General features: G+C 31.0%; 1 protein-coding gene across 1 annotated transcript; it reads left to right on the forward strand.

Moving 5' to 3' along the window:
• Positions 1-3,678: 3,678 nt before the first annotated feature.
• LOC148603567 (F-box/LRR-repeat protein 18-like) lies at positions 3,679-12,599 on the forward strand. Its single transcript, XM_088552023.1, has 10 exons — positions 3,679-3,852; positions 4,440-5,370; positions 6,487-6,619; positions 7,162-7,301; positions 8,153-8,334; positions 8,939-9,024; positions 10,636-10,789; positions 11,282-11,417; positions 11,752-11,834; positions 12,357-12,599. Exons 1-10 carry the CDS (start codon positions 3,719-3,721, stop codon positions 12,511-12,513), a joined length of 2,136 nt encoding a protein of 711 aa, XP_088408149.1. The 5' UTR covers positions 3,679-3,718; the 3' UTR covers positions 12,514-12,599.
• Positions 12,600-12,920: the final 321 nt, after the last annotated feature.

The raw sequence follows: 12,920 nt of genomic DNA on the forward strand, positions 1-12,920 counted from the left end.
GGAGTCAAAGGACCAACATCCCAAAAAATCGACTTTTTTATTTTTGGTCCTTTTTTTTTTTTTTTTGCAATTTTCAATGAAATTTCAGACACCTATAAGGTTTTCAAGTTGTAAGGGGTAATTCACTTTTTATTTTTGGTCTGATTATGAAAATTTTCAATTGAATTTCACGTTTTGTGCTGTATTGTGCCCAAACCAGTTAGTGTGTCCATAATGAATAGTAAGTACCTATGCTTAAGTGTCAAAAACTAATATTATGTCCACACTTGCCCCAACTTGTTCAGGGATCGACCTCTGTTGTCATATTATGCTGTGCTCCAAAGCTTTTATTAATCATTTAAACTGGTCCACAAAATTACTGGTTATCATCACAAAAAAGGTAAATATAATGCATCTGTTAATATCTACCACAAATTTACATATCACTCCCTAAAATCAAAACAGTACCTGATAATTCTTAATTCATTACAACTATGAAGAGAAACCATCATGATAAGAACATTATAAAAAATCATATAAAAAATCATAATTTTGTAGACAATGTCAAAATTAAGTTATTGTTAAATTGAAAAGAAAGAACAAAACAAGTGAAATAATGACAGCAACATTTTGATTTTCTGAAGGGAGGCTAAGCATTATTTGGGAAATAATGTATGTTTCCAAATTTTGGAGAGAAAAAAAATTATATGTCACCTGCAGTGTGAAAAAAATTGTGTATTTGACTCTATGCTTTTAAAAGCTTTAATCATATATTTGAAGAAAAAAATATTTTCAACATCACATAAAAAAAAAAAGATAAAGTAGTTTTCAGCAAAGATGAAGAAATAATGTTTGTCTTGGAAAAAATAATCTCAAGACCACCAGAAACTAAAAGGGTGTCTCCTAAACATAATGAAATGGGCTGAAGTTCAGTATACATTTTATACAAGAATTAGGTGCACGTAGATGTATATAGGTTATAAAAAATTGATGAAATATTCTTCAGTTTCCAAGGGCCATGTGAGCTATTGCCATCAGTAGTGTCTGTCATCTATCATAGTCCCTTAACTTTTTCAAACATCTCTGAATCTACTGGATTGATTGTAACCAAACTTTTCATGAATGTTCCTTTGGGTATTTTTAACAATCCATGTGTGGATAAAAAATTCAAATATACTGTAGGGGGCAAATTTCAGAATTTTGCAAATAACTCAAAAACAGTTGGGTTTGGCTAAAATCTGAGGAGGAAAAATTGTTCAGGATGATGGGATGGACCTATGCCAAAATTTTCAGAAAGGTCTGCTGACAGATGATTTAATTATTGGTCTTGAAATGGATTTTTTTCTTGATATTTGCATTTCCGACTTTAAAATCTTCTCTCAAAACAACTGGGTGGATTGAAACAAAACTTGGCATGAATAGTTTCTAGAACCACTTTAACAATCTGTGCATGTGGATTTTTTATCTTGCAAAAAACATGGCCAATGCTACAAAAAATTGACCATAGGGGTAAATTTGTAGAACCCAAAAACATTAATATTGGGCCTAGCTAAAATCTGGCAGGAGTAAAATTTTTCAGTATGGTGGGAAAGATCTATGCTGAAATTTTCAGAAAGATCCTTTGGTGAATGTTTGAGTAATGGGCCATGAAATGGACTTACCCCCAAATATTACATTTCTAATTTTGAAAATCTTTTTTTCTAAAACTATCAGATGGATTGTAACCAAACTTGAGTATCCTAATACTTAAAAATGCAAGATGGATACCATGGGTCCCAATATCACATACCACTATCACAAAACAGAGAATAGTTCATTGTCAATAAGACAATCCTTGGAGCATAAAATAATCTGATCTTAGGTGCATCATCTAGCCTTCAACATGGAGCAGTCCTGACACTTAAAGGTGTGCTTTTGAATTAGGGTTAACAATACTGCATGAAACTTTAATTTATGTAGTGTTTATGGCTGTTCACCACTAAAACACCAATGAAAAAAAGACCAGACAAACATAACAAAAAAATGCAGACTACAGATTTTGGCATGGGAGGAAAACAACTATAAGGAATTGAATAACTGTGAAGTTCAATAAGATTTAAGGAGGTAGACCTAAGGTAAGGGACACAACTCTTACAAATCATTGGAACGTTTGTATTCAGCATTTTACATCAATCTCATGTAAGCATCAAAGTAACTTGGATTGATTTCATTCTATTTCAAAGGGAAGCTTGATAGGCTTTGGTTAAATTGAATATGATACAAACATACATGTATCAATGATTGCAAGAGTTATGTCCCTTACCTTAGGTTTACCTCCTTAATTAAGGTAGATCATTATGATCTACTAGATCATAACTATTATATGGATCATTCTCTTCTGTCGACATCTTGCAAAATCATACAAAAAATATGAACGTATGTTCATTGTACTTTCAAAGAATAACAGTGTTTGAAATTAATTTCATGAATTTTTTACATTAGGCACCAACCATATTAGTAGTGAGGGCCTGGGATATTTTGGGAAAAAAAACTGTTCTAAATTTTGGAGAAAAAATCTGTTATACTCATCCAAAAAAAAAATGAAAAAAAATAGTTTCAAATTTTCCCATTAACTTTACACAGCACATTTTCATTTTTTTTTTTCAACACACATATTACAATTACAATCAAAATTTAAATGATACATACAAATTACCAATACTATTGTATTATTGTTCATAAATGTAAATACATTATAGTTGGATTTTTATTATAATTATATAGAATATAATTTGGAGAAAAAAAAGTAAATGAAAAAATAGAAAAGAAATTAAAAAAATATCAAATCTGGGTGTTTTATAATAAATACAATTTTAAACCATGTTAAAAATAGATATATTCAAGTGAACAAAAATCTATCTGTATACATGATTCCTTATTATTTTTACTGAAACTGTGATCACGTCAGTTTTATATGGATTCCATAGAATAACAAATGTTTGTTGTTGTTATGATTTAATAGCAGTAACCCTTTCAAGTTCATACATATACTGAAGTTTCTCAATTAAAACACATGTAGATAGATCTAAAATAGGGAAAACATCTGCTGTTGTAAATATATTGTTTATATAAAGAAAAATCAAATTAACTGGATCTCCTTTTTGAAGTTTAAGACATCTCCAAAAATTAAATTACATTTATATAGAGGCAAACTTATACCACCAGACTAAAACCGGTTGTTAATGTCTTGTAACAAGTTTTGAGTATGTTCACAACTCCATAGTGTGCTGAAGGTATGTTGCCACAGATGAAAGGAAACTTGACAATTATGAATGAAAAGTGGCACATGAAGAAAAAAAACGGAAATTTTATTGCAATATCAAAGTATTGATACTTTATAACACCCAGAAATAACCATCAAATGGTTTGTAAAGTTTGCCATTTTAAGACATTGATAGGTCAAATTTAGTTGAAATACACTATGGAAAAATATATTCCCTATATAACTGGTAAAAAAAATCTCGAAATAAAATATATCAATGTCACAGATGTTTCTGGATAAAAAACTACATGTACTGAATATATTGGAGACCAAAAAAGACCAATCTGAGAAAAATGATGTGCAACCCATTGCCTGGTTCTTACACAAAATGGTACTTAAAAAAATCGCGGAAATTTTTAAAATAACACCGTCATCGTTTCATTACTAAAATCTCCCCCGTTCGGAAGATGAAGAATAATTTGTTCCGAATGGAGAACGATGGATTATTTTCAGCTACTGCCAGATGACATTATATTACAGATTTTTACTCATCTGAGCTCTGGAAACTTGTGTATACTTAGCACAGTTAGTAAGCGATTTCAAAGGCTTGTTCAAGACCGCAGTCTAGTCAGGTAATTTTCGTTGATTAATTGGTGGTCATATATCCAGCACACTCATGGATACTGTAAACGTACCCGATGACCCAAGTATCTGCATTCTTGGGCATTTTAAGTATGATTCTGTGCATTTCTGAGTGTAATGTGTTGATAATTACTCAATAAAACAACAAATTATTGTGAATCTTTAAGCTTTCAAGGAAGACAAACAGGCAAACTAATCCAATGCAATCCCACTTTTTTTATTTGGAAAAGATACATGTTGGGTTTGCATTCAGATTCATTTATCTGTATGCAGATACAAATGTACAATGTACATTTGTACCATATTTATTTTGTATACATGTGTGTACAATGTATGCAAATAGCTTAGTACAACTCCTACTTACAATGTAAATTCGGTGTACATGTTTTCATGATATTTAAATTTCTATCCAACCACACAAACTGAAATCTGGAAGTTGGAAGTTTCAAAAATTTATTGTACTCTCATTTCTACATGTATGATCTCCTTTGAGAATTTAGTCTTATCAATTTTACCTTCACAAATTAATTGGGAATGCACTGAACATTTAAAATATTTTTTTCTTTTATTTTTATAGGTATTCATCATTTGAAGAGTGCTACAATGTATCTGATGATATGGTGCTAGACTACACTGCCAGTTCTTATCCACATGTAGAAGTTTTAAATCTAGCAAACTGTTACTGGTTCAAAAGTAGAACAGTTGAATGGGTAACGAGTAGATGTAAACAACTGACTGAGCTTTACTTGGCAGGAATAAGTCTCTCATCAAAGAAAATCTGTAAAGTTTTAGGATCTCTTCAAAAACTTGAGAGATTTTCATTTACAACTCAGAATATTCATGAGTTTGATGAGGAAGTTAATTGTGTCTCAGATGCACAAAAGACAATTGGTAATTTGAAACACCTTACAATTCATTTTGAAGTGCAAGAGTCTATGAGAACTGATGTTGCCATCTCCGTGGAAATCATTCATAAAATTTCTTCATTCTTTGAACACTGTAGACAGTTGGAATCTCTACATGTCCTTGGACAACCAAATATTGGTGGAAGAATTCCAAGACTTCTTGTGCAGCCAAATGTAGTCAAGTTAGACAATTTAAAGCATTTACAACACTTATCATTGAATTGTGCTATGGATGCAGCAGCTAGGATGTTTTTCTATGGTGCTTTATTTTCCATTGCCAAACTAAAAAATCTACAATTAAAAACAATTCTGAATCCCTCCGCAAACTTTGAAAATCAATCACAATTCTGTTCCTCATTCTGGCAATCACACAAACTCTTAGAAAACTTAGATTTATCAAATATATGTCTCCATAAGATTTTTTCAGAAGATTGTGATGTTTTAGAAGTGAAGCCAAAACTTCAATATTTGAACCTGGCCAACACGCATGTACAAGGAGTAAACATATCATTGAATTCCATTGCTTCATCTTGTCCAAATCTACAGAGTCTAAATCTGATGAGCAGTAAGCTTATGAATAAGTGGGCTTTCATTGGTAGAGAGGTAATTGTAATGTTGTTGTATTGCTTTAATTCATGAATGACATTTAAGTATTTTGGTCATACAATTTGGTACATGTACAATGTACATGTACCTTTTTTCATGTTGGTTTTTGTTATTATTGACTTTGTTTTTGTTGATTAAATAATCAACTAAATCCCATAGAATCATAAAAATGCATATTTTTAGTTGAAAGTCAATTGAGTAAGTCTCTTTGGGCTGTTCCAGTAAAACATACATGTATAATGTAGGTGGAAGGCACTTTTTAAATTAATACATGGGTGGTTGTCTAAACTCTTGACAATTTTAATGAATTATAGACTTAAGCTTAAAATGACTTTTGGTGAGTGGCCTGGCTAAAAAATGCCTTCCTCTTTTATTGGAACAGTGGCTGAGCTCTAAAGGTTAAAAGAAAAAAAATTACAATCAAAACAATAAGTTTTTCCAAACCTCATGGTTCTTTCATCATTCTACAGCTGTATTAATAATGGTACATGTTCATGATTAATTATTTCGATTTTATGTACATCTCCACAATATTCTCTTATGTTCAGTAAATAACTGCTAAAAATTTTTTTTATCAAAACTCTTAACAAATTTTGTGTTTACACTTTTTGAAGACCTTTTCTTTATCTCTGAAATCACATGTACATGTATTCAATTATTATTTTGTTTTTAGGTTATTGGGTATATGGTGGTGTATGCATTTGTAATGTTTACCATATCCTTTCCTTTTTCTATTCAACAGCAAATGAAAACATTTTATAGTCAGAGATAGATATTCAAAAACTTAATAATTGAGATATATACATTTACACATTGCAGTAGATTAAAACATCAATTTATTACATGTTCTTTTATTTTACATCTGTTTTATTTTTAACAAAATACAATATGCGGATTTAATTTCTTACATTTAAGGTTAAATTAATATGGTAGTATATTCGATTCATTCCAGTGGAAATTCTTAAATGTCCATGAACCAATCACACATCATTATACATAACTAAACTGCAATCAGATCGGTCAGCAGTCTTCGATCCTTCAGAAAGTTGAATGGATTGGTACAGGGACTGTACATGTTATACGTTTACAATGTATCCATGTTATATCTTCCAGACATTTGATGTGGATGGGTTACATACCTTGGTTGGATCATGTGATCAGCTTTCTCACATTAACTTGAGTGGTATTCATGTACACTGTTCAAAAATAGCAGCAGAGATTTGTAGATGTTTATCACTGCTTAAAGGTAATCTTATTCAAAGAAAACAATGGCAGTTTGAAATAACACATGTTACCAGATCATAATTGGCTTGAAAGGGTAAGATGGGATTTAGGAGATACCTTCAACAAGTATGTTCAAAGTAACTGGCTGCTAAAATTAATAAATTAATGCAGAGTATAGATTGGCATAAAAATATGTATTTTTTGGGTTGCTACTGAGATGTGCTCTGTTCAGTGTAAAATAATGCATGTGCATTGTTACCCACAAATGTCTACAAAAATGTAGACTTGTAAATTCATTTAGGAGACCTAAGTAAAAGTGAATTCTTTTTCAATTGTACATTTTGAAAATATATTTTAAAAAAATATATATTTCTTTAAGTTGATATAATGTCAGGATTCTTAAGACAAACATATATTTTGCATGGAGGCCTGCAACACTTTATTTTTAGGGCCATGCTTGAAAATTTTACCCATCTAATTTGTTTAATTCAGTATCACAGCAATTATTAAATGGAAGTTTTGTTAGTCCAGTAGTATACATCATGTCTGAATCAATATTTGCAGGGTTAGAGTCTTTGTCATTATCTCCATGTTGCCTGAATGTAGAAAGTCAAAAAGGAAAAGGCTCTCAAAAAAGGACTGCAGATGGTGCTCACCATGGTTCAAAGAAGAGGAGACTTGCAAGACAAGATGCTACTCCTGTGGTATGTATTATCTTTCACAATTTTCAATTTTGAGAGATATATTGTAGATAATCCTGTCTAATGCAAAAAAATAATAGTCTTGTTTCTTGCTACCAGCTACATTGTAGAAAAAAAAAATAGGGTAAGTAGGTAATAAAATTATATTATTTTTCAAAAACATTTTACATTGAGTTAATGGGGAAACAATCAGGATTTTAATAGTGCTTGAGCCAGAATTTAAGAAAAATGTTTAGGGTAGGTACAAAAAACTATGGTAGGTAGGATAGCAGGAAACAGATACATGTATAACATTTTTTTTGGCCTAAACCTAATCCCTTTTGGACAATAGAATTTCTTAGGTTTTCACAAGTGTTCAGTTTACCAAGGTTCTAAATACATGTACATTTAAGATGATGTGAAAAAGGGTCTGATTTAGACAGGTTAAATTGTACCACTATTTGTCCTTCAATACACACCTTGTACAATCAAACAAACTTTTAAAAGGTATTTTTTGCAGGGAAATCAATTAATTCAGACAAATAAAAGTTTCAAGCTGATAAAGCATTTGCCAGTTAACAAGTTATAGTCTCTTATACATGTATGCAGTTTTCACTGATTTGTTATGAAACTGGTGTGTACTTTACATGTAATTCAAACACAAACTGCAAAAAATAAGCTTTGTTGTCATACATTTTAGTAAAATTACAATACTGGATCCATGTTAATTTGACAAAGTTTGTTTTCTAGGACTAACTTGCATTAAGGAAACCACAAGTTATTGTTAAGCAAATGTGAGCCTAGATTTATGCAAAGCAAAAGATTTGAAAGAAACAAATATTTTCATTAGAACAACCATCATTTTCTTTTCCCAGGCCAGTACTTCATCAAGTGCAGATGCATCATCAGTGCTAGAGGATACTTGTGCTAATGGGCTAGAGCTTATTGTCCAGAGTTGTCCTAATGTTAAACGTTTTGAGCTGATTAATGGAGGTCTAAAACAAACTGTGATACAATCAGGAAAATCTAAGCCTGGTCCAAGTGACTATAAACCTTGGTTTGTACTGTATTTATTTCCATTGGTTTGTACTGTATTTATTTCCATTGGTTTCTTTTTTTTATAAACCAACCCCTTCCCAGACAAAAATAGGAGTTCAAAGTAGTGTGGAAGAAGACCATTGATCTGAAACTTGGGAAATTCTGGGACCTTTCATTCTTGAAATTAATTTAAACTGCAAAACAATTGTGAGAATATTCAGGAATTACTGTATCTGTGAGTACTGTCAAGGAAATTTTAACATGAACAAGTCTAGTGACTTCAGTGCTTTATTAAGCTTTGTAAGGCTTATTTTTGATGGTTTCTTTATTAAAATTGATTAGCTGATGAACCATTTGGTCTGCAAAAATAGCCTAATGACTATAAGAGTTACTCAATTCACAGTTAATAGTTGGTCTGATCGAGTTTACACATTTAAAGTGTAAATTCATTATATATTAGATCACCAATGTGTTTGATTTGGTATAAAATCATTGTATTTACATTTTGATAATAATAGGTCATTTAAATCATAATAAAGCTTAAACATACAAGATGATACATTTTGTAAGAAATTCAATAAAAATTGTCAATGGGAAGAAATGTGTTTTTTTCTTAATTGTAGTTCAGAATCCTTTATGAAAGCTGATTCATTGTTGAGTATATCTAGTTGGAAGCATCTTAGATTTCTCCAACTGGCCGGGATACATAGTAAGTAGTTTAAGGAGGTAGACCTAGGGCAAGGGACACATGTCTTTAGAATCAGTGGAACGTTTGTATTCAGGCTCTTTATATCAATCTCATGTAAGCATCAAAGTAACTTGGTCTGAGTTAATTCAGTTTCAAATGAAAGCTTGAAAGACTTAGTGAAATTGAATGCGATACAAACATATCACTGACTTCATGAGTTATGTCCCTTACCATGGGTCTACCTCCTTAAGAGTGATTCAGGTTTGAGAGCTTGTGATTAATTTTTCATTGACAAAACTTTTGTGATTATTTTGTATTTTAAACAAAATCAAGGACAACATTAATTACACAGAAATTGTGGAGTCTTAATAAAAATGAGACAGAAAATGATTTTTTTGTCAAAAAACCCATTGAAAAATCAGTTTTATTTCTTGTTCAGAGACAGTTACTGATCACATAACTAGTCTTTGCTTTTCATTTGGTTATTGCACTTTTGAGATAAAAATTATACAGATTGTACATGAAATTGACACTTTTCAAGAGTTATCTTTCTTGATTAAGTTTCATTTGGTTGATTTTAGTGGGAGATAAATGTATCATTTTCTGAAAAGTCCAGATTAGAATGTAGAAATGATTATCATTATGTGAAAGTATAGTATAAATAGATTGAAAAAGCATCATTTGTTTGGTTGATTTTTCTACTCCATGAATCACTTTACCATTGGTTGTGTCTGAATTTTATGTGGACAGGTACTTAAAATGAAGCTTACAGAAATTCACATTAATAAGCAATTTTGAATCTACAAGAAATTCCGTTGAAAGATCCAGCTACTATAAATGTTGTTATAAAGTTGTTCAATAATTTTACAAAATTTTTCTAGTGAGGTATAGCGATTCATCATGTAAGGAAAGTTTGTCTTTGGAAAAAAAACTAAATAGTGCTGTAGGGTCTGATATTTGTATTTGTAAAAAAAATGATAAGCCCATTGATTAGGAAATAAACATATTTGTATTTGTTTTTAATGTTAAAGGTTATTCTATTTAACAGGTAAAAATACCTGGCAATAACAACTTGAATTACACTTGCCCAATACAAACACATTTTATATAGTTATAAACATGCATTAACCTAACAACAGCGTAGTTTTCAATTTGGATAACTTGAATTTACATCAACTCCCCAATAGGACAATGTTCACAAATGTAAAACCCTTTGTTGTGATATTACATCTAAAAAAATTGAAATAGCTTTTTAAATTCAGTTGTTCAGTTATTGACATTTGGTTAGATAAAAATTCAAAATGTTGACTGTTCGCAATAAAGAAAAAGTAATTAAACTTTAACAAGGCACTTGATTGCCAGATAGAGGAAAAAACTTAATTACTTATAAATGTTTTTCTTTTGTAGATTTGTTTGCATTCAGGTTCCCTATTATGCTTTTTTTCAATTTCTGATATTGTTGCCATCACACACTTGCTTCATACTGTTAATCAGTGAAGACAAATCCATGTTATAATGATGTAGTTGTAGTCATACAGATAATATGGCAAAAAAGGACCAAGATAAAAAAAAGCTTATTGAAAACAGAATTTATCTTTGTGAATTTTTTATTATCCCTTGTTGTCTTTATAGGTGCAATATCTGGTGTTAGTTTGGTTGTCATAGCAAAGGAATGTAAACAACTACAGCAGCTCCACCTAGCATACCTAGGACTTACGGCACACTGCATGTATATTAGTCAGCTTTGTCAAGCTTTCCCATACATGGAATCTTTAAAAGATTTCAGGTATTCATGTTAATTTAGTTTTGACTTAGAATCTTTGACATTTCAGATTTGACATCTAAAATATAAAATTGAATTAAAGATTAATAGAGTAAATGGTAACCTGTGTTTGATGCCAAAACAGAAATTTTAGGAAAATAACTACATCCAAAAGACCTGAGCAGCAAAATTCCTATCAAAAGTATTAAAATAAGGTTGTTCTTTCTACCCTTTTATGCACACACTGGATTGCAAGTTCAACTGGTTGATACGAAAGTTTCTACTGTATCATTAAAGATAATCAGACCTGCCAAAATTATTTAAGGAAGTATGATATTTCATCATGTGTGGAGCTCTTTTAAAAGTTCAGAGGTCACTTCATGTATGTAAACAGAAACTTTTCCTGTTCAGAACACAAAGTTCAATTTCAAAGAGCTCTCCATGTATTTACAATGCAGTGATTTATTATTTTATTAAAATACAACTCTCTTAATGTTTTTTTTTTTTTTTTTTCAGGTTAGAACATTCTTATCTTTCAATAGACAAGACATTCTGTACTTCTCTGGCTGAGTGTAAAAGTCTAGAGAGGTTCTGTGTAGTATCTAAGAATGGCAACATAGACAGCTTAGCAATAGAGCATCTAATGGAAAAGGTATTACTGTAAAACCGACTGTCCATGATTCTGTGAGCAAGAACAATTCACAGCTTTTTCATTAATGATATACATATTGGACAGAGTACAAAAATAACTTTCAAGAAAAGCATATATTTAAGTCTTTGTTAAGAAAGATTTTTGTCTCTTCCCTTTCTAGTATAGGAAGAGAACTTTGTTAGAATGGAAAATCTGGTTGAAAAAATAGGTTGAACAGCAATTGAATCATCAATTAAGGTCTGACCAAATATTTGGAATTGTAGTTAAATACAGGATCTTTTAATTCTGATACGCTGGTATCTAATTAAGTGGGTTTATTTGCTTCTATTTGTAGGTTGACTCGTTGGTTGTTTTACAGCTGTTTACAGATGCCACACAGTCTTTATGTAAAAAGCTACAGAAATCACTGAAAGATAGGTATTACCACAAGTTTTGCATTGATTATCTCCCTTTAAAAAATTCTTTCAAAATTCATGAAGTTTTTGCATGGTCTTTCAATTGATCTTTCAACTTGTACTTCTTATAACCTGCCACATGAAGTTGTGGGGTATTATGGTTAAGAAGAGGCTGCGCTCACTCCGCCTTAAATTTTAAGTACTGGTTTTCTAATAGGTTGCAAAATAGTGAAAACTCCCTGCGGAATATAAAATGTTGTAAAAATTGTCTTTATTTGGCCCAGTTATCTCAAAATCAAGTTTGGTGACCTATGTTTTTTTACTTTAAAATTCTTAAGGATGGTCATATGATCATTTGAAGACTAGAAAATGTATAAACATGTACTAGAAATATTAGGTATGGTCTACCTTATAAATGTTGTCATGTTTGTAGATATAATAGATACTGGTGTTTAAATACTTAGTGTAAAAAATTTCTATTATATACAATAATTTGAACTTAAATACATTATTATTTCAATCCTTTTTGCATTTTTTTTTTCAGGTATGGTTCCCTAAGACCTGCCTTGAGCTTGTCTATTTGGCCATTATTTGATGAAAATGCTGCCTTTGTGATGAAGAGTATACCTAGAAAACACTTGGAAGAAATGACTATTTTTAGCTCTAGAATTTGTCAGCAGCCGCCCAATTTTAGGTGGTAATATATGTGTTTTGTTGGTGCAACAGTATTTTTGATAAATGCTTAAATTGAATGAATTTTACATTATTAAATATTGTTTTATCTTTAGTCAAGGATTGTTTTTGTTTGTTTTATTTTAGTGTTTCTTGTCATTTCCTATTACCACAGTTGTAATTATATTGCGGTGGGCAAATTTTTAGCATGTAATGGTTTGCATAGTAAGGTCCAGAGGTGGATCCAAAATTTTATTGTTAAGGTGGGTTGTAAATGTAATTAAATGCCAACCAAAGCCAGCCAGGGGTAAAATTTGTGAAAATCAAGATTTGTACGAAAAAACTTTTCACCGTTTTTATGGGGCTTACCCTTGGTCTGCCTCCTTTCAAATCTGTGCCTGAGGTCTCCCAAGTGTACAGTTGAAGTCCATCGTCA

Source organism: Perna viridis, chromosome 11, assembly GCF_037379345.1.
Source record: "Perna viridis isolate PV_CMFRI_1.1 ecotype Kerala chromosome 11, ASM3737934v1, whole genome shotgun sequence".
Taxonomy (NCBI): Eukaryota; Metazoa; Mollusca; class Bivalvia; order Mytilida; family Mytilidae; genus Perna; species Perna viridis.

What these genes read in the sequence shown, in the direction of transcription:
- LOC148603567 (XM_088552023.1), top strand. Translation starts at nt 3,719, where the DNA reads ATGGATTATTTTCAGCTACTGCCAGATGACATTATATTACAGATTTTT. An exon ending in GACAAGATGCTACTCCTGTG is followed by an intron (nt 7,302 to 8,152) that starts GTATGTATTATC and finishes TTCTTTTCCCAG; the next exon opens with GCCAGTACTTCATCAAGTGC. An exon ending in CCAACTGGCCGGGATACATA is followed by an intron (nt 9,025 to 10,635) that starts GTAAGTAGTTTA and finishes TTGTCTTTATAG; the next exon opens with GTGCAATATCTGGTGTTAGT.